Source organism: Erpetoichthys calabaricus, chromosome 8, assembly GCF_900747795.2.
Source record: "Erpetoichthys calabaricus chromosome 8, fErpCal1.3, whole genome shotgun sequence".
In the NCBI taxonomy this organism is placed as follows: domain Eukaryota; kingdom Metazoa; phylum Chordata; class Cladistia; order Polypteriformes; family Polypteridae; genus Erpetoichthys; species Erpetoichthys calabaricus.
In genome coordinates this window covers 165,894,744-165,917,649 of record NC_041401.2, presented here as the reverse complement: position 1 = coordinate 165,917,649, position 22,906 = coordinate 165,894,744, and the positions used below count along the sequence as shown (strand labels likewise).

Genomic DNA, 22,906 nt, shown 5'->3' with positions numbered 1-22,906 from the left:
AGTGTCTTTGTCTTTTTTGCTTGTTCTGCCCATGTCTGGAGAGGATATTTCTGATGCATGCCATTAATTTCTTTTCATATTCCAAAGACTGGCACATCAGAATGACTGGAAACTCTAAAATTGCCTGTTATGTGTGAATATGAAGTATGAGATGAGTCCCTTTAGGGCAGACAGATAGAAGACAGGATTGTGAAATCTTCACAACCTTTGTCTATTCCGGTGAAGATCTTGCAAAACAACACCCATGTTTTTATTGCTATATGACCTAAAATTTGAATTTCAGAAAAATAAATGGATGGCATGGTGGAGTGGAAGTTAGCACCCTGCTTCATGGCTTCAAATGACTGACTTAAATGGTGGCTCAGTATAAGGGTGTGGGGTGTTTGTGTGCCCTGCAATGGACTTTTGCCCTGTTGCTCCTTTCTTTGTGCTTGATATTGGAATTGGTTCTAATTTGGAGCAAGCACACCAAGAAAATGAATGCACAGATGGAAAAATGCACTCATTTAAACTACTCATTAGCACCTGAGGTAGATCTGTGAGGGTCAAACACCTGTGACTGAATGGAATGCTCCCATGTTAAAGACATGATGCAATGTTAGTTTTTCATTCAAGATGAAGCTAATGACACTTTCTTACCTTCAGTGCATTTGTCTCCAGATTTTCCAAGATGACATCTGCAGTCATAGCCATCTCCACTTGGCCTGTTGATACAAGTTGCATCTGGTCCACAAGCCTCTGTGGAAATAAACAGCATATGTACAGGTAAATGGTGAGTTTAAATTGACCCAGCATGACTGAGTGAGTATGTGAGAGAATGCCATCGTTCTGGATAGAAAAAAATCACCATTTTGGGACTGCAGACAAAGATAATAAGCACATAGTGTGGTAAAATACCCTTTATGTTTTATTAAAAAAATACAAAATATACAAATTAAATACATAATAATGCCGAGAAAATACATAGCCAGCTTGAATCAGCTTCTTTACTCATGGTGGTACCCCTGCAGATTTTATTTTTTCCTCCAGCCGTCTTGAGTTTTTTTTGTTTTTTCTGTCCTCCCTGGCCATCGGACCTTACTTTTACTCTATGTTAATTAGTGTTCCCTAATTTTAAATATTTATTTTGTCTTTTTTCTCTTTCTTCGTCATGTAAAGCACTTTGAGCTACATTGTTTGTATGAAAATGTGCTATAGAAATAAATGTTGTTGTTGTTGTTTAGAGCAACTGGTAGTTTTTCAAATTGGAATGAAAGGAGTGTAGAAAAAAAGGAAACAGAGTATAGACAACAATACAAGGCAAATCTTTCAACCAGACGTGTTCTGCAATAAATCATTAGATAAATTGCCATTTAATTAGTTAGTTCCAATGTGTAGCAAAGAGTGGATTTTATCTATCATCTGCTAATATTTTGCTTGTCACTTGATAAAATTTGGTTGCGTATCCCTTGCAAATCAGAAAGAACATTCGACTTTTAGAGTCAGGGGTATTACATTAGGCTGGTAATCTCAAATGTTAGGAGTGTAAGGAACACAGTTTATATCAAAATAAAATAAATTAAAATGGTAATTATGAAATAAACGGTCACATGACGCTCCACTATGGGATTGCATCATTGTTAAACAATGCACCGTAGTGAAATTTCCTTGGGCAGTGAAACCTGCTGTAATTCACCAAAAGATGTTGGCCCAGCAACTGAAATGAAATGTTTTTGAATGGGTAGAAAGGTTAAAATGTTTAAAGCAGAAAGAAAAAGTGTAACCGTCAAAGCTCGACCTGGTTGACCATCAACATCGCACACACAAGCCCGCATCAACATGGAGAATGCTTTCATCAGAGAAGTCCAGCAGACTTTTGGAGATCAGCTATGGATCTGCACATAGCATAGTGCATGATGACTTGGGATACTATAGTGTTTGTGCAAGATGGGCACCCAAACAGCTTATTGATCTGCGGAAACTAACATCCTTTGGTGAATTTCAGCAGGTTTCACTCACTGCCCCAAGAATTCTCACTATGGCATCTTGTTCAACAATGCTGTAAACCTGCAATGGAGCCTCCATGTTCATTTGTCCTTGGCATCAACTAGACCAACAGCAGAGTGGGGTGCTGTGCACCTTTAAACTTCCCATAAGCCATCATGAACATGCTGTATTGTGTCAGCTTCTATCCCTTGTAATTACCGCATAATTTTCAATTTGCCTTTACTTTTTGATTATTCCACAAATATGTATGAAAATTGCAGAAATTAACACACAAAAACCCAAAGGAGCAATAAATAAAGACCTTTTCTCAATGATATCAACTTCCTGTTCACTACGTACCTGGGTGGCAGTGCAGTGCAGAGTAATGCTCACAGTTGCTTCCAGTAAACCCTCGAGGGCAATCACAGACATAACTACTTGCTTCAGAATCTCTACAGAAGCCACCATTCTAAAAAAAAAAAGAGTAGTGGGCACATTTGCGTAAGTGACTTTGATTTTAGTAAGGAGAGAAGCAACAGTTGATTAACCCTGATAAGCTTGCTCATTTTGTGGAAAAATACAATGTTCATCAAAAAAGCAAAAACAATGCCGAGATGTCATGTGTAAATCCTGGCTGACTAGTATCAGCGGTTGGGTAGTCCTGTTTACCCTATTTCATCTTAAACAATTGATATATTTCAATTTTCTGCTTACTTCTTTCAGGGTCAATTCAATGATACATTGATGTGCTTCATTCCTCCCAATTCAAGAGTCTTAAACCCAAATCCCAGGTATTGGCTGTGTGAAGTTTGCACATTCTTCCTTTATCAATGTAATATTTCTATAGATATTCTGAATATCTCAAAAATGTTTAAGTTATGGAACTTAAGTGATACTAATTTGCCTCAGCAGGGTAAGTGGGTGTGAATGTGGGCTGGTATGCCATTCAGGGATGTATCGTGCCTTGCACTAAGTGCTCCTTATGGCAAGCTTTTGTTTTTATTTTTTTACTGTATGTAAGTAATGAAAATTATAAAATTATTTTATTTTTTATCTGCTTTCATTCAAAACGAAAAGACACTTCATGTACTATCTAATCAACTCTACCACATATGGAATGACATAGAGAAAATTATTTTAGCATTAAAAATACGATCTGATCTTCCATACACAAGTCACATATGAGAACTGGTATCTACCACAATGGAGACTCAAACATCATTTTAATACTCAGGCATCATTTTAATTTTTGTTTGACTATGGCTAGTCATTCATGGCAAAATGTAATCATTCACCTACTACAGCTGAGGACCTGGAACCTTCCGACAAAACAAGTGGATGCTTCCAAGGCTGGATTAAGACCCCCACAGGCCCCTCGGTGACTTAATGAATAAAATCCCTTAGCGAAGAGTTGATCAACAATGCAGCATGCGGACACCCTGCCATTTAATGTACACAGAGACTCTACTGTAGCTGAGATTTTCAGTTTATTTAATTAATTTAAATGACATGTGTATGCTGTGGGGATGTCTTAGTTAAAAATAAATAAAATACATCTAGAATATCACCATCATCAAAAGGCACATGTTTGGCTGATGGTTTACATAAAGAAGTATAGAAAACAAACCACAGTTTTAGCAATAACATGAGTGTTTTTTTTTTAAATTTCCTTTAGACAAACATTAAAAGCAATAAATGAAGACTACTAGCACTGCCCGATTCTACCTTATTTTCTGAAATGGCACCACTCAAGAGTGTATTTTTCGGAGACAGTCTTGAAAACAGATGTTTCTATAACTTGACATTCTCAAATTGTGAATTTGAAGTCCTAAATACTTTGCTGTCCCCAGTCCTATCTCCAGGTCTCAATGTACAGGTCTGGCAGTAATGATTCCTCTAAAAGCAAAAGCAACTTCACTTAGGGCAGCGAAAATCCTAGAGCGGGCTCTGTTTATGGTCTACATAGGGAATAGGGTCACCCTACCACAACAAAACAGGTACATTAATAGAAAAAGAATATTATGAAAAAGCTTACCTGGCATGGCTGATCTCTGCAGGTGGGGCAATTGGAAATGCCAGTAGAACTCCGATCCAGGTCTTTAAAAATGACCTCATCGTCTTGAATTATAAGCTGCCGGATACAACCTAAAATAGACATATATACAGTATACATATACATATATATATATATATATATATATATATATATATATATATATATATATATATATATATATATATATATATATATATATATATATATATGTCACAAGCCAACTGAAATCAACTAAACTTCATCAATTTTCATTTGATATGCTGCAGAGGCAGAGGCAATAAGCTATAGTCCTTTCTGGGTTTGTCCAAGTAAGTGTAAGTCACAGACCTTCTCTAGAACCTCCGTAAGATGCTCTACCATTGTTGGACCTGTTGTCTCTAACCATCTTCCCATTTTTTAAATTTCTCACATGTGCTCACACTTTTACTCTATTACATGGGTGGGCAATGAAAGTCCTGGAGAGCCGCAGTGGTTGCAGGTATTTGTTCCAACCCTGTTTCTTAATAATAAGTCAATTATTGCTGATGAAGCACTTATTGCTTAAGTGATATTTTGATGCTTCATTTTAGTGGTCTCGCTTGTTAAGGTTCCTCACCCTTAATTGCTTATTTCAATCTTAAACAGCTGAATTCACTGTTTTAATGGGTCCTTATTAACAATATGATGTAAATGACAAAGCAGCCAACAGTAATCCATCTGGCTTGTTTCCATTTACATCTGTGTGTGTTCATTGTGCACTGTTTCATTTAATAAAACAGTTAATAGAAAATGTAACAGACTGAAAATGATCCTTTTTACCTTCAAATCATTTGGATGATATCTTACTATATAAGACCTTACATTGCAGAGCCACAATCCATAAAACTAAATCAGGTCTGAGATGGACAAGGATTGGTTTCTAATTAAGCAGTTGGGTTGGAATTAAAACCTGTAGCCACTGCAGTTCTCCAGGACCGACATTGCCCACCCCTGCTCTATTATAAGCTTCAGTGAATGTAAAACTGTGAGCATCTCTGTCTGTCTGTCTGTCTGTCTGTCTGTCTGTCTGTCTGTCTGTCTGTCTGTCTGTCTGTCTATGACATGTTATTTTTCAGATTTGCCATGTACTCAACTATGTTCAATTGCAGATATTGCCAGTAAACCTCACCTGCCCATGCCCATGACTTTGTCCCATATCAATTCATCTATCCTTTCTCTAAATCCACATTCTCCACTGTATTATTAAATGGTGCTAGAGCCTGTGTGTGACAACCCCCTACAATAGCCATCAATCCATTTTCTGAATCCCTACTCCCATTGTAGGATTTTAGAGAGTCAGAATCTGCCCTACTAACAATGTGCACACAGCAGAAACCAACAGTAAGAAGCAAACCAATCTATCTCAGGGTAACAGGGTCATGCAGCTACCCACATTCATTCAGTTTTTTGACAATTTAGAGCTTGTCTTTGCACCCTACATAAACAAGGGAAGATCTTACAAACTCAGAAACAAACTGACAAAGACTAAGTGATATGGGACAGCAAATTTTTGCAGTGTGCCTTTGTGCTGCCCATCCCCTTTTTTAAAGAATCATGTTAAAAACCTTACCCACAAAGCCACTGGAGAGTCCGGTGGTTTTGGAAATGGCTTTATAATCAGGATAACCACCAACATAAAGCTGTTCATTGAGATCTAGACCTTGGAATTTACCCTTCAAGTAAAAAAAATATATACATTTTTTTAGATGTTTAAAGTGAAAGATGCAACTTTAAAGTACAATATGAAATACTGCTAGGAACCCACAATGGAGGAAAGATATCACCTGGAAGCTGTTCCCAGAAAATAACAACTGTAAGCAAAGCAGTCAAGTTTGTTACAAGAGAAATCTGGTGACATCTCCAAAAATTTCTTTGTTAAAAAAAAATAATAATTAACAAAAGGTACACCATTACCTGAGAACTTCCTTTGACTGGATTCTGTCCATCAACTACAATTGAGCCCTGAGTCTGATTGCGATACAGAACCACAGTGTGAAACTCGCCCAGCTTAATAGGAGATGGGTAACGAATTGTAGCCATGCCCGACCCAACATCAAACCTGTGGACAAACAGGGAAAGTGTCTGATCTGCAGAAGCATTGGGTATAAAGTAAAAAAAATGAAGGTTCAGAATGTGAGTGGAAGGATGGATGCATGAAAGCCAAGTAAGACTGATCAGAAGAAGCATCAATACTAAATCTCCACTAACTTATAAGTTCTAGAATCCTCTAAGACCCTGAGAGTTTCAGCAACTATTGTCTAGAGAGGTTAATTATGCATTTAGAAGATACACAAAGCTGCAATATATCTGTGTAAACAGACACCCTGAAGTCATCAAACTTCAAAATTCAGGAGCTAGAGCCACTTACATGCAACTGTTACTCTATTGAACCTCCAGACCTATTATTATTATTATTATTCCAATTCCCCTGCTCTTGTGAGATTTTTTAAAGCTATCATAAGGAGGTAAAACCTTCAAAATCGATGTAATGCAGGTAAATAAGGATATACTGTATTACACAAGCAATGTCATACCTGAACTCAGGGCGTCCGCCTACTAGTCCAAATGAGATGAAGTCTGCACCAGTGCTCTTCTTCTGTCCATTATAGATGATCATTCCTATAACCAAATAAATAAAATTGTGTTTTTGGAAGTCACACTTCATCATTCAATTAGCATTTGTTACAGCATCATCCTAATTGAATGAAATGGTGATATCAAGCTGACTTCCGTTCAAATGCCTGTAAAAATGCAGGGTTTCTGTTACTCTGTTTCAGTGGTTGACATTAAATAATATTTTTAAATGAGTATTTAACATGTTCATCAGGTATCTGATCTGGATACAGTTTCAAGGTGAATTTTAAAAACCTGTAGTGACCAAATAACCGATTTTACAGGAACATCAATAATCCTTCACTGAGTGCTTTTATATGCTCATGAAACTGGTGAATAACCAGGTTAAGGCAGAATCCTGGTGTCTTAAGTACCCCCACTTACATGCACAAGTACACCTGTGGAGTTCTTTTTTGGTAAAACGCTTCAGTGTCATTAAAATATGCATAAAAAGGATTAAACATCATCAGCAGCTGCCATGAATCCAAAAACAAGCATGGAACCTGTCTTCCAAGATTGTGCTGCTGAGCTTAGCACTGGGTGTTCAGATCGTCAATATCAGTTTTGAGATTTCTGAAATACATTTGCCTCAGGAAATTTCTGAAATACATTTGCCCCAGGAAATTGATCTTTGTGGATGTTTCCAACATTTTGTATCCATGAATGCTGAAAACGTGCGAAACAAACACATGTGCAGGCTAACAGAGTGCAGCAGATATGCACAGACTATGATATCCTTATCTGCAAACCAATTAAGGGTTTACATGTACAAATAACTGGCTTACTCATGGAGAAATCGACGAGTGTTAACTTGATTTCTCAGAGACAAATATCCCAGTTTCTCTAACCACTGCCACGTTTACCCACTGACTTGTCCCTCCACCCTATCTCAACTAACTACATCAACAACTCCTACCACATCAACTGGAATGGCCCATGACAAGTCCACCTCTGATCATCAGTAGTGGCTGTGCATAACTGAAGACCAAGTGAGGAGACAACTGAGGAATCTGCACATAGAAAAAGGCGCAGGACCAGATGGAGTCAGTCCTTCAGTTCTTAAAGCCCGTGTTAAGCAACTTTGTGGAGTCCTCTGTCATCTGTTCAGTCTTTCCCTAGTGCTCTAGAAATTGCCACTGCCGTGGAAAACATCCTGCACTGTTCCTGTTTCAAAGAACATAGGCATTCCTTCACCTAAAGACTACAGACCAGTGGCACTTACATATCACATCATGAAGACCTTTGAGAGGCAGGTCTTAGACTATATGAGACCTCTTGTAGTAGACCACCTGGACCCACTGCAGTGTGCCTATCAGACAGAGGTTGGAGTGGAGGATGCAATTAACTGTCTGCTCCGCAAGGCTTATTCTCACCTGGAAAAACTGGCAGTACTGTGAGGACTATGTTTTTTTTATATCTCCAGTGCCTTCAATACCATACAACACCTCTGTTAAGGTGTAAACTCATGAGATATGCAGGTGGATGAGCAGCTTCAAATTCTAACAGTCACTGTCACTGATGGACTGAAGTGGGTATACCACATATCCCTGTAATTAAGCTTGTAGCGCATTATTTGCAATTAATGAAAAAAGTAAAGAGACAGATTCTATCAATGCCGATTGGTAAATTACAGCAGTTTCATTCCTGGGAATGCGGGAATGAAAAAATGTCCGGGAATCCCAGGGTCCAATGGATTCCCTACATGTAAGGCAAGAATTCCATTGTACTGGTCTATACATGGAAATAATCTTGAACTTGATATAGCTCATCAACTATCAACTACCTGGGCCTTGTAACAGTGTATTACATTAAACATTGCATCACACCCTCTTAAATTGATTAAGCTTTCTTAATAACAAAAGCACAGGAGCCAAATTAGATATGACCTCCTAGAGGGTCAGGAGATTATTGAATTTATTCATGTCAGTTAAAAGCATTGCAGAATGATCGCTAAAAAGCCAAACGGATTTAGCCTCCACTTAATTATTTTATACTTAAACATGAAAAGTTTTATCATATAATAAGGGGAGACAAGCATTTCCGCTAAACAATATTCTTCTTCTGCTCAGTGCATTAAAATCTGGAGGGGAAAGTAGAAAACATGCAGCAGTTCTCAAGCAACATTCAATTACTTTTTCCCAGCAGGGGAGAACAAACTGATGACGAGAGAAGTATGTGGCAGTATCAGCTTCTATGATGAGTTTAAGAGAGTTTAACTGGAAATGTGACACAGAACTGTGGCATTGCACTCTAACTGGATTTTCATGAGTCATATAAATAGTTCAGTCTCAAATAGATAGATTGGTTAATCCTCCTCCCACAAGAAGTCATGCTGATTTATGAGTTTTAGCTGCTATTTAGAGACACGCCATGCTGTTACTGGAATTTTGTTAAGAGGTCTGAAATCAAAGCATAAGCATTGAATTAACTTTTTCATCCAAATGACAGGAGGTTCCTGGCTGAGTACGTACTGTTATAATAAAACACACAATTTCTCTACACATTGGTACCCATCTAAGATTTAATTGCTTTTGCCTCTTTACCACAGGTCATTGGGGCCACAGAGCTACCTCTTCATGAGGTGTAGAGCTTCTGGACTCAAAATGGTTGGTGAGAAGACCTGGTAGTGTTGCTGATCTGCATCAACTCTAAGTTTGGGGCTTGCAATTGCAATTGTAACCTTTGTTTTAAATGCATTTGCTATATGAAGTGTTATTTTTTTGCAAATTTATGCTTTATAATTTTGTTAATTTTATGATAATAATGTTAAGCATGACATCTTGGGTTGGTACCTGCCTTACTTCTGAATCCCTTCGACCACATCTAGGGTTAAACGATGGAAGAAAAAGAATGAAAGTCTGTCAACCATGCCATGCTGAAGCTGAAAGAACTGTAGTGTTCAAATACTCATGTATATAAGGGGGAAACCCAAAAAGCTGGGGGGAACAATTACATGGCTCACTGAGTGACACATTTCTAAACCAGTCCAATGCCTCATGAAAGCGCTGCTCAAACTAGGAGCAAACTGGACTTGATGACCTTGTCCAAAAGAGATGAATAATTGAATTGTCTCCTAAAAAAATGTTTTAGACATATAAATGTGTGTAATGTGTGCAAAGTGCACAATACACATTTTAAAAATAAACAAAACCTATTGCAAAAAAAAGCCTTTCTGTAGCATCAGATTATACATTGGCATGCGATGACATCAATGGACAAGTGGTAAACGTGAATGAAATGTTGTCGCAGGTGCTGTGTGTACTCTCTGTTCTTCAGCATTAAGATGATAGTGTAGGAGTCGATGTAAGCCTGAAAGAATCGGTAGCAATATTCATGAAAATATGAGCTGCAACATATGTAAACGGTGTGTCACACTCCATCAAAAGGACTTCTATTAGGAGAGCTGACAACAAAGAGCCACAGGAGATGTAGATTTCAGTACTCAAAACACCCAAATTATGAAATCTGCCTATCAACACCGGCAGATGCAGTGTTGGGGCCACACAACACCCACCTTGTGACTTCACATCTAAACAAAATAAATAAAGAAATTTAACATTACCACCTAAGTGGAAATCCAAACATGCTCTTACAAAATAGCCTCAGTATTTTAACACATTGTCTATATCTATACACCACAACGCTTCTGTAAACTCTACTAGCTGTTGTTATGTCATATATTAAAATAGCAGAAATATATGGTAACAGACAGAGGCACTTCTCAAATGGGTGGCGCCCACTCACTGTGGTGGTCTATATGTCTGTCTACACTGTCACAGAGCTCATTAAAATGTACAAATTAATCATTTAACTCTAGTTACTGTACCTTATACTGTTGAGCTTCTGAATGTATAACAGCAATTTTAGCTTTTTATTTTCTTTCAGTGTCAAGTCTTTTGTTCAGTATCATTTGTTCTTTCCATGAAATCGCAGCATATGGTTCAAAACTGGAGAAACTCAGGGAAAGTGTTTTAGAAAGAACTACCGGGGGTTCTGCCTTTGATTTCACTGCTATTCACTTCATACTTTTTTAACAGTATTGTCATTTGAGAGTCCCGTGTAGTATTTTCAGACCATCAAATAGCATTTTTAGGTCGATACAGCTGCATGAAATTCACCATCTGCATTTTAATTTCTCCTATTCATACAGTTTAGCACGGATTCTCTCCAACTGAAGTGAGCTGCACTGCACTGTTGCTGACAACAGTAATTTTTATTGTCGTACACGTCTTTCTCAAAGCACATGCTACTGCTTTAGTTTTTGGGAATACACCTGCAACTTCATGCTGAAAGACACACTCTGGGAGACGCAGAATTCTAGGTTAATGCCGCGTTAAAAAAGAGACAACACTTAAAACATGCACGTCAGCAATTCAGTTGTCATCTCATTCTACTGTGCTGAAGAAGTAAGACTCACCGGCATATAGCAGAAGACCTTAAAATCGAAAGATGACATAAGAAGAAAAATAAGAGTGAGGACACAAAGGGAGAGAATGAAATAAGAAAGACAGATGCATAAAGCTTCTCTTACTACAGCCCTACTAGATTTGTATTACCATGCTAAGCACTCTTTTAGAAACTGAAGGTAATCCAGGATTCGATATAAATTTACACAGCTAAAAATACAATGGAACCAGAAATTGATTGTGCGCATATGTAACACACAATATTGCACCTTCCTGATAAAGAATAGCATACTGAGCTCAATGAAATGAAGCGATTACAGAGCATGCGCCTATTGCTCATTAAGAAAAATAATACTGAGAAAGTCAGAAAACAACCACAAGATATCTTTGTTTGTTCATCTATATTTATACAAACATTTTTCAGAACGCGGAATGAACAAGATATAAATCTTACCATCAGGAGTGTCCGGTCGGAAAGTTATTTTGATGTGAAAGGTTTTATATGCATTCTTAATGGTTGGCAGAGTGAGGTAGGAAAGAGGAGTCTGGGTGAAATAAGGCACCACACGTTCTGAAAAAAGAAAAGAACAGGTCATCAGCTCAGGATTGACATCATTGAATACTGATCTTGGGAACTTGCAGAGAAAAACCCACAATGCTTCTCTCCCATAGTCTGGGCATGACTGTCCAAACTCCAGTTCACAAACATGGCCTCCTACTGTGTAAAGTGCATAAGAGGCAATGCAGTCCTAGGAAAGTGGCTCTTCCAAAAGTGAGCACCCATCCTCAATTATTGTATTATTTCTTTTGAACAATACTCACATCTAATAAGATGGGAATCCAAGTTTATATTTCACTTGTTGGTGGGATTTGGCTAATGAGTATGAGGCCAAACAATTTGTAAGCATGTAAGAACTGCATCTCCCAAGTGATCTTGTATCTGTCTTGTATTGTGACAAGCGATCTTGTATCTCTTTCTTCACCTGAAATTTTTGTAGTCCCGTTCTGTGCAGAAAACTAAGGTGATAAATATGGGCTTTCCTGCTTCTGCATTGAGTAAATCAGTTTCTTTGTTTAAAGACTCTGAAATGTATCTCTATATGAGGTATAAATATATATTCAGGATATTCAGTATTTTGGAAATTAAATAGGAGCAAAGCTGATGTCACACACAATGAAAATTTTGGAAAGCGTCATAGAGAGAAGGCTTAGGTAAGAGACCACCATAGGGGAGGAACAGTTTAGTTTTATGCCAGGGAAAGGAACAACTGATGCAGTCTTTTCATTGAGACAACTCATAGAGAAGCATCGATTGCATGTGGTGTTTATTGATTTGGACAAGGCATATGATAGAGTTCCACGTCAAAAGGTTGGGAGATCCATGAAAGAGGAAGTAGGGCCAGAGAAGTATGTGAGGAATATCCAGAATATGTATGAGGGAGTGAGGACTCGGGTTAAAAGCAGTGTTTGGGTAACATACATGATCACAGTTAGAGTAGATCTGCACCAGGGATCTTTTGTAAGTCCTCACCTTTTTGATCTGGCTATGGATGTGTTGAATCATGGGATCAAAAGACCAATCCCATGGTGCAGGCTTTTTGCTGATGACATTGTGTTGTGTAGCACCAGAAGAGAGTAAGTGGAGAGAAAGTTGAAAGAATAGAGAAGCGCTTAGGAAGGTAGAGAACTGAAGATAAATAGGAAGAAGACAGAATTATGAAGTTTAGTTATGATCAGGATTTGGAATTTAGTCTGAGTAGATAAACTTAAACATCTACGATAAGTGGTAGGCCGAGATAGTAAACTAGATGCAAGAAAACCCATAAACTGCAGTGTGGATGGAACAATTGGAAGAAGATGTCAAGAGTATTGTGTGATCGAAGAATTAAGGAGAAGGTTAAAGGGAGGGTTTTTAAGACAGTCATAAGACCAGCAATGATGTATGGAGCTGAAACATGGGCAGTAAAGGGAGCACAGTAGAAGAAAGTAGATGTGGAAGAAATGAGAAGGTAGAGATGGATGTCTGGAGTTACAAAAAAAGAGAATAAGAAATGAGACAATCAGAATTACAACAAATGTGGGAGAGACATCAAAGAAAGTACAGGAAAGTAGGTTGAAGTGGTATGGACATGTGATGAGGAGAGACAATGAATATGTGAACAAAAGAGTGAGGGGAATGGAAGTACAGGGGAAGAGAAAGTGAGGGAGGCCAAAGTAGAGGTGGATGGATAAAGTGAAAGAAGATCTGAAGGAAAAGGGCTTGACTGGTGAGGAAGTGCAGGACCAAGTTATATGGAGAAGACTGATGAAGCTTATCAGCCACACATAGATGTGGGAAAATATGAATAGGAAGAAGAAGAAGAATGAGTTATAAGTAAGTCTTCAAATTAGATGTGGTGTGAAAGTCACACCAGCAGGCCTGTCTAGGTGACAGCGAGGCTGGAGCTAAGCTACTTTGGAGCTCTCTTTCCTTTGAAAATGGAAGGCTGTTATCTCTTAGTCAGCAGAAGGATGTCTATTGAATATGATGATGAGAGGAAGCTATCCAACCTAAAACTAAGTAGGATTTTCCTGAAAATGATGAAAATGACAAGGAACATCTGAAAAATGCTACATACTACTCCAAAGAAACAGAGACTGACAGGAATCATTTGAAATTTCGAATTCCATTTTGAACTTTCCAAGCTGTAACATACATTTGCATATACACAAAATTCAAATCTGCATGTGATTGTCTTAGCTTGTGTGCTGCGATCATAGTACTTGGAAACTGCATGTTTCATATCGGGTTTGTTCTTCCCTATAATTTTGTGGAAATCAAAAAAAAATGCAATCAAATGTGGGCTGATCATTGTTTACTAGAATTTCTGAAGCTATGCTAACATTTGTGGCTGTCATTGTTTCCTTAGGTAAATAAATACAAATTGTAAATTTAATTGTAAGTATAAGTATAAATGGGGAATCACAAACTCAAGGGCACCAGTGGAAGGGGAAGTGCAATTAGGACTGAAGCCAGGAAACACATCTTTACTCAAGGAATTGTGGGAGTCTGGAACAAACTGCCGAGACATGGAGTTGAAACAGAAACCTGGACAACTTGTAAGAAGTACCTGGGATAGATATTGGGATAGCTTATTAATTTGAGCTGGATGGACTGAATGGTCCCCTCTCAGCTGTCAAATTTGTTACATTGTTACAAATTAAAAAAATGATTTTACTGCTCTTTCTAAGGAATTTTAGAAGCAAGGTATTCTGTTATGTTTTATCAAAACAATTCAAAAAAAGAATAACATTTCCCAAACAAAAATAATTCCTCAAATTATCAATGAGATAGAATTTCAGAAAATATTCTAACACTAGTATATTAACTCCCCACTCCCATTGGATACTAATTTACATTATGGACATCACACACAACGCAAAGACGTACCTCGAACTTTAAGCATGGAGAATGCTTGGACCTTGCCTTGGTTGTTTGAGGCTGTGCATACATAAGTCCCAGTGTGCTCTGAGGTAACAAAGGGGATTGTCAACATGTTGCCTTCCACAGAAGTGTTTGATGGGAGCTCCCCTTCCAGCTAAAATAAGAGAAATCTGATGTAACTCAGGATATAAGGAAACAAAGCACTTCAAATTAAGCTTTGGAATGAACAGACATGCAAAGTAATTCTCACTCAAGGCCACAAAGAGTCAATACTCTCACACCTGCCAGTTTAACAGTTGAGCCTTTTACAAGCAGTCTCACTTTTTATTTCACTTCATACCAGTAAAGCTGAAGGATACAGTAAGTGAGAAACTTTAGATAAAGGTGTTGGTGAACAAATGTTTAGAAGTGCACATTTTGTAGCCCAAACAGTCTCATTATTACAGTTTGTAGCAGATGGTAACTGGAAAGAGGATTCATCCTACGTTTTGACTAAGCAACATTCATTAGTGCCCGTCAAGTTAAACAGACGTTCATGAAGTATTTCTATGAAACATGATGAGGCTAATTAGCGATCGGTATTTCGATTCATTTCACTGATTCAATTCTTTCAAACTACCTATTTAAGTAAACTAATTCTTTTTCATTTAATTGATTCATCAATAGGATTGATGGCCTGCGCATATGTGGTGTCCTGAGGATGGGAGCTGAGGGGAGGTCCCCTTTATTCCGTCACAAATATGTAACCTAATAATTCATACATTATTAAATAGTAGAAATATTTTCTGTCAAAGACAGGTAATCAATTAAATCTAAAAATATTTAATATCTTTTGTGCTATGTGTAACTTCAGCACCTTTCCTTGGTTTTCTCATGTGTCTGAACCTCTTTTGACCGGTGCTCCTTCTCTCAAGCACATTTCAATAAAGTCTGCTTCTGATTCTGGCATTACGAGGTGCCTTACTCAATTCCTGTTCACTTTTATACTTCCTGTCTTTGAAGACGACTCTCAGCATGCCTTCTAAGCCTTTATTTCTCCTTGTGCATCTCACACTCACACTTCCTCTTTCGATCACATCACCAAGTGCAAACAGTCCAATTAGACACACACACATAGACTTTAGCATTTTTTTATATAGCAGATCATAAATTATATATTTAACATGCTGATACCTTATATGACATTGTCCGATTTCAGAACACACAACATGAAAACACAGTTAAAATGCACAATTAAAATAAGATGATACGGTAAACAATCACACACAAATAAAAACTGTGCAACTTGATCACAAGTTGTGGTTTAGTTCATGAATCAAATGGATGACAACAGCGCATCATGTTACGGAGTAATGATTTCTTCGTAAATCAAAAGAATGAGAATCCTGAGAATCATTCTTGAGTAATGGTTGAGTAGTGATTGTCAAGTAATGAGTAAAGACAGGAGTACAGTTGTTAAAAGCAGAAGACAATTACAGATGTTTTATGATCTAGTAGCAGTTGAACTACTATGCAGAGGTAGACAGCCTGACGGAATGTTGTTTGTTTCTGCTATTATGGCCCCCAGTCTGTGGCAGGTTGACACTATTTCAATAGTTTTACACTTAGCTTATAGCATGTCAGCAGTGGGTGTCAATGGGAGCCATGTAGGAAGTGGAAGCAAAAATTTTTTTACCTTTGTCCATTTAATATCTGGAATTGGGTACCCTGAAGCTAAGCAGGGAAAGACTGCTGTTGATCCCTCAGTGACTTCCTTCACTTCTGGCTGAGCAGCAATAACTGGCAATGCTGAAATGAAGAGAAAAGCACAGCATTTACTATAAAAACTCATGGACTACTGACAACAAAAACACAGCCCTGTAGCCAGCTCTCCCAAAATAAATAGACACATAGGAAGGCAGTATTGGCAAATGACACTTTTTATATAGCGCCTTGGCATAAACCATCTCAACATTCTAATGTCTAGACCTGGGGTGGGTAGCTTTTTGGTGGTTATTCAAATTGTGAATAACAATTTTTCTTCAAATTTCTTATTGGCAATTAATTTGTGCAAAATATTTTACAATATAATTTCTTATTTACCATGCTCATTTTTTCCCTATCACTTACCCTTAAGTGAACAAAAGCCAATGTGGCCCTTAATAGTCCTACTTCTCTTTTTAAGAATTTTTTTTTCCTTTAACTTTAGGAATACAAACTGTTTTTCATAAATTTCACAAGCCTCATTTACAGATTTTTATTTAGTAAAATGCTATACAAAAATTCAAGACAGCAAACTTTTATTGCAGAGAGGTGCCATGCAACTGCATTTGTATAAAAGCACTAGGACTAAGTGCATACATACTTTGAACATTTAGGACCACCTCAGACTGGACTGAGCCCACTTCATTGGTTGCAGTACAGCGGTAGAGGCCAGCATCAGATTCCTTCACCTGGTCAATTCTCAGCATGCCCTCTTTGACCATAATGTGTGATGGCAGGTCCCCATCCACCTTGCTCCAACTAATCACAGGCTTGGGATCTCCGATAGCTTCACATTCAAACTCCACGGCATTACCCACCATGACCATCTGGACTTGAGTCCGAACATTGATCATCACTTTAGGCAGAGCTGTGGAAGAGGTAAAAAAAAATCTATAAGGAATGATAACGGGCTACTCACGTTATCAACTAGCTCTGATCTTCATCTTCTCATCTTCTGTTTTGATTTTTGTCCTTAAATTAAGTGATCATGAGTGAAGGGACATTTTTACAAGTATAGATAAACAGAGATGCTTCAAAGCAATTGGAGAACTGGCTAATTAATGGAAATTCAAAAAAACAAGGCAAACGCCAAAATGCAAATCCAGACTGAAGAAGAAGAGATCACATTTATAATGTAAGCCCAGAGAGATAGATATAAGGGTACCAAAAAACGTCTAATATAACAAAGCATTATAAGTAGGAAAACTCAGATTGGGTCAGTGTGATTATGGGGGTCCTGCTCCACACTCCCTCTTTCAGATTTGAGAGCCCTCAAACCCAACACTGTCGGTAATGTGACAGGATCAACTGACAAATACGGACAGAGATGGGAGTAGATTCATACCTGGTAGCATGGATCGTGGACTATCTTAAAGACAGACCTCAGTATGTGCGTCTCGGGAACTGCAGGTCTGACATTGTGGTCAGCAACACAGGAGCGCCGCAGGGGACTGTACTTTCTTCGGTCCTGTTCAGCCTATATACATCGGACTTCCAATACAACTCGGAGTCCTGCCACGTGCAAAAGTTTGCTGACGACACTGCTATCGTGGGCTGCATCAGGAGTGGGCAGGAGGAGGAGTATAGGAACCTAATCAATGACTTTGTTAAATGGTGCGACTTAAACCACCTACACCTGAACACCAGCAAAACCAAGGAACTGGTGGTGGATTTTAGGAGGACCAGGCCCCTCATGGACCCTGTGATCATCAGAGGTGACTGTGTGCAGAGGGTGCAACCCTATAAATACCTGAGAGTGCAGCTGGATAATAAATTGGACTGGACTGCCAATACTGATGCTCTGTGTCAGAAAGGACAGAGCCGACTATACTTCCTTAGAAGGCTGGCGTCCTTCAACATCTGCAATAAGATGCTGCAGATGTTCTACCAGACGGTTGTGGTGAGCGCCCTCTTCTACGCAGTGGTGTGCTGGGGAGGCAGCATAAAGAAGAGAGACGCCTCACTCCTGGACAAACTGGTGAGGAAGGCAGGCTCTATTGTAGGCATGGAGCTGGACAGTTTGACATCTGTGGCAGAGAGACGGGCGCTCAGCAGGCTCCTGTCAATTATGGAGAATCCACTGCATCCACTAAACAGTGTCATCTCCAGACAGAGGAGCAGCTTCAGTGACAGACTGCTGTCACTGTCTTGCTCCATTGACAGACTGAGGAGATCGTTCCTCCCTCACACTATGTGACTCTTCAATTCCACCTGGGGGGGGGGTGGTAAACGTTAACATTATACAAAGTTATTGTCTGTCTGTATACCAGCAGTGTTATTACTCTTTAATTTAATATTGTCTTTATCAGTATGCTGCTGCTGGAGTATGTGAATTACCCCTTGGGATTAATTATCTATCTATCTATCTATCTATCTATCTATCTATCTATCTATCTATCTATCTATCTATCTATCTATCTATCTATCTATCTATCTATCTATCTATCTATCTATCTATCTATCTATCTATCTATCTATCTATCTATCTATCTATCTATCTATCTATCTATCTAAATCAAACTGCACTAGGGGGTGGTGCAAAAAAGTGCAACAGTACTTTTATTACAAACACAAACGAAACAAATCAGTGTCCAAATAAAGTACAGTGCATCAAAGTTCCATAAATAAATAATCCACGAAAAGGCAAAAATCCCAGATGTTTAAAACAAAGCTAAAACATGAGAATTAAAACCTGCAGCCAGCATTGGAGCCACACCAGCCAAGAACAGCTCCTTTCCAGTCTCTCCAGTGCACCCAAGTCTTGCTCAGCTGGAGAGACTTCAGCAGCCGTGATCCTCGCACTACCGACCCCCGTCTTGGCTGCCTCTACAAGACCGCTCGGGGTTAGTTGTCCTTAAGTCCTCCTTCTCGCACATGCAGTCATCCCTCGTATCCATAGGGAGGACTCCACTTCGATCGAACCCACTCCTCACATTCAGTGGGCGTGATCCTGTCCCTTGAGCGCCTATCACTTGCTCTAACATGAGACCCTTGACTGCGCTGACCCCTCTCATTCAACCGGCTGGCTTGTCCACTCTCTTCTATTGCCCCAAGGCTGCACTCTCGCTCTCCAAGCTTCTTTCATTTTTTTTCTTTTTCCATTTTTCCTCCTCATCAAACTCGCGCTGGTCCTACATATAATGGGGACGTGGCACAGGTGTGGCAATCAGCAGCTCCCCGTATCAATTACAGACATGGGCAATCCTGCACCTGTGCACTTTAGTACGGAAACACCCCACCCGTATCGCACCCAGGAACCGCTCCGGCCACACTACAACGCCCCCTCCTAAAGCCTCCTAAAAACTGGCCATTTGTTCTGAGCACCAGACCCGCTATATCACAGTCAGCAGTTTGTTTAAACATGTTTAAATAATGAAGTTCACATGAGCAAAAAATGTCTTCTCAAAGGCAGCAAACAATTGTCTTGACTGTTGTGTCACCTATGTGTACTCTTTTATTGAGCAATCAGGAACAAAGCAACACCATTTTTAGATAACATCACTGCTATAAGAAGAACAACAAGATACTTTGAAGACATAATCAAAAAGAAAACGGACAGCAAACACATATAGTAAATTCCCATTATCTTGTAGATTTATTTATGCGTTATTATAAAAGTATAACCCTCTTTCACGACACCCATTGTTTAATTCCGTCTATTCACTGTTGTATTCATAACTGTATGCAGCAGAAAAAAAATTCAGGGAGGCCTATCATTCATGAGCAACACAAGATTGAGCAATCATAAGTCTATGAGGTTTTTAGATGTTCAGGGCTGCACGTGTGCTACGCTAAATGGATCAACATGTGTCTACCCAGTGCCGTGAGGCATGAGTAAGCCTTTCAGCCCCATTTATAATGGAGACCGGGACTTGGAATTGTTCTCCATGAATGAGGAATTCCCAGTAAGTGCGGGTCTTAAGCTTACACTGATTAAGTCCCTGTCCTTTGTACACATTGCCTATCGCTACTATTGATTGGATGGTTTAGTGAGGTCTTTTGATCAGCCCTGCTATGGTCGCTAACTGTGTCTGATGAAGCACCTACAAGATGATCAAATGACTGTAAGAACATAAGAAATCTGACATAGGAGAGGAGACAATTCAGTCTATCAAGCCTGTTTGTTTAGCTAATAGCTAAGCTGTCCCAGTATCTCATCCAGATTCTACTTAAAGGCTGTCATGGTTTCTGCTTCATTTACATGACTTGGTAGTTTCTTACAGATCCTCACAACTCTTAGAGTAAAGAATTACTTCCTGGCTTCAGTTTTAAATGCACTTCCCCTTAATTTTCACTCTTAAGATGAAGGAATGTTGTTGGATCTACTCTATCAATGCCTTTGAGGATTTTGAAGACATGGGTTAGGTCCCCATGCAGTCTCCTCTGCTCGAGACTAAGCAGGTTTAACTGTCTGAATCTGTCAGATCAAGACATATCCTTAAGTCCTGAGAAGCCCTTGGTTGCTCTCCTCTACACAGCTTTAAGTGTTGCCATGTCTTTCTTGTATAGCGTAACCAGAATTAAAAGCAATACTCCAGATGCAGAAGTTTGAGTATAATGTCCCTCCACAATTTTTATGATATAACTTAACATTTTATTATCTTTTTAATTGCTTCTGTACATTGCTTTGTCAATGAAAATGTTGTGTCAACATAACCTCTTAAATCCCTTTCAGAGGTTGCTTCCTGTATGACAGTGTCTCCCATTTTGTGTTTATAATTGACGTTCCTTTTTAATACTTGTGTCACTTTCTACATTAAACTGCATTCTCCAAGTGTTTGTCCAGTTCTATAGAAGAAGAAAAAGTCATAACAAGGTTTCCATTGGTGATCATTAATAAGCCTCGAAGGGTGAGAGTGGAGGGCTGGAGGGGTCTGCCCAACCCCATTTCTCCCGCCAGGCCTCTCCCCAATCCAGCATCCCATCACAACATAACCTCATTTTTCTCATAGGATCAATGCTTCAGTATCAGCAGTTCCTGTATTTGTGGAGTTTTTCATGAAGTTAACCCCCGTCCATAACAAGAATTGCTTGTATGTCAGAAACAATATCAAAAAGAGAAAAATAGAAAGTCAAAATCCCGACAAAGCAACACAGAGACAACAGAGATTATTTCTCAGTCGGACCAGGGGTTGGTACTGCCTTCTAATACTCTTTCCTTTTATCCCTCTGTAGACCGAGTGAAGACCGTATCTCCCAGTAGCACCACCTCTGATCCACCCACTGATGATGTCACCTCCGGCACCCTCTAATGATATCCTATCTAGTCCAGAACCCAACTCTAGAGACATCACTTCCTGTTCTGGCCTCCCTAACTCCACCTCTTCCTGCTTGTACAATATATAAGCCACAGAATTCCCTTGTTAGTCAGTTCCATTTTGAACTCTGATTGTAAAGATGTGTTTTCTTTTATTTGCTCCCTATTTTTTCAGTGTACAGGGTGGCCATCCCCAAACCTTTTTCCACCTCCGACTATTTCTTATTACATTCTATAAACTCAAACAGTGGAAATCCAAAATAATGTAAGGAAACATATGTGTGAAAGGTTGAAACACAACAGAAACATGCATGACATGAGAATATCAAATACTAAGATTGACTCAAGACCAGCATGTTCTCGTCTGTCAAAGAGATGAGTGCTGAGTGATAAACTGTGTGGAATGACCAGGGGCAGAGAGTTTGACTGAGTGCGAAGTACAAGGGGTAATGTACACGGTAATTCTAAACTTTTCAAGGATGCCACCTTAAGGGTCACCAATTTGTGTTTATTCATGCAAATGAATCATTCAAGCAGAACACAGGAGTCAAAACTCTAACGCTCAAAAACATAGGTGCTGTAGGGTAACCTAAAAACAGTAGGAAAGGTGTGGCAAAGAAAATTAAATTAGTTCTACTGCCAGAATTAGGACGGGATCTTTATGGCAGGAACTAATGTGCCTTTGTGATCAGGCATTTCACAGTTACATTGCAAAATTAAATTTAATGACAAGTGTTGCTATAGATGGGCCAGAAGAACATGAGTTTGAGGTGTCAAGTCCTCAGTTAACTATTATAAAATTACACTGACCTTGGACAGTAAGCTTGGCTCGGTCTTCAGCTTGGCCTGCTCTGCTGGAAGCTTTGCATATGTAGACACCTTCATTGGCCTTCTCCAAATTCTCAATTCTACAAAAAATAAATTAATAAAATAAGAATAAAACAAACTACGGTAATATGGACAATGTATGCTAGAATTTCCCAACATTAATGTATCAATATCATTTGTGAGCATACAATTAAGTGAAAAACTAGAAACTGTAAGTATCACCACACAGGATGGAGTAAGTATGAAGTTAGGAGATTCATGTTGCTAGTGATTTTCACCCCACACAGGTGGTCACATATCAGTAGATACATTGAAAAAGAGTGTGTGCCTGCCTCCAACTTCAGCTTAATTAATGAGCTTCAACTATCCTGTGAAAGGTATAATTGTATAAAGGTATAAAAATACGCGACACGTGTTTCGCCCTCATTTGGGCTCATCAGGCGTACACACTCTACTGCTCCCCTCACGTGTCGCGTACTCTTTGCATTATTTGACAGTAAACTATGCAACATTCCATGATCTGCTTCTCACAACTGAAGAGAGCACGGTGGAGGATGTTTGCCGAGAGCAGACCAACCACATGCGTTACCTGGTAG

At 39.0% G+C, this 22,906-nt stretch overlaps 1 protein-coding gene across 7 annotated transcripts in view; it reads right to left on the bottom strand.

Annotated features, from left to right (window-relative positions):
• Positions 1 to 22,906, bottom strand: part of hspg2 (heparan sulfate proteoglycan 2) — a 517,600-nt gene that overhangs the window by 44,246 nt on the left and 450,448 nt on the right. For all 7 annotated transcript variants that reach the window (XM_051930340.1, XM_051930335.1, XM_051930339.1 and 4 more), the window contains 11 exons: positions 22,293 to 22,390; positions 16,827 to 17,093; positions 16,158 to 16,270; positions 14,489 to 14,636; positions 11,513 to 11,629; positions 6,574 to 6,658; positions 5,954 to 6,098; positions 5,610 to 5,712; positions 4,001 to 4,110; positions 2,326 to 2,434; positions 640 to 738 (listed from right to left, as the gene is read on the bottom strand). In XM_051930340.1, coding sequence (XP_051786300.1) covers positions 640 to 738; positions 2,326 to 2,434; positions 4,001 to 4,110; positions 5,610 to 5,712; positions 5,954 to 6,098; positions 6,574 to 6,658; positions 11,513 to 11,629; positions 14,489 to 14,636; positions 16,158 to 16,270; positions 16,827 to 17,093; positions 22,293 to 22,390 — 1,394 coding nt within the window. The remainder of the gene's footprint in view (positions 1 to 639; positions 739 to 2,325; positions 2,435 to 4,000; positions 4,111 to 5,609; positions 5,713 to 5,953; positions 6,099 to 6,573; positions 6,659 to 11,512; positions 11,630 to 14,488; positions 14,637 to 16,157; positions 16,271 to 16,826; positions 17,094 to 22,292; positions 22,391 to 22,906) is intronic.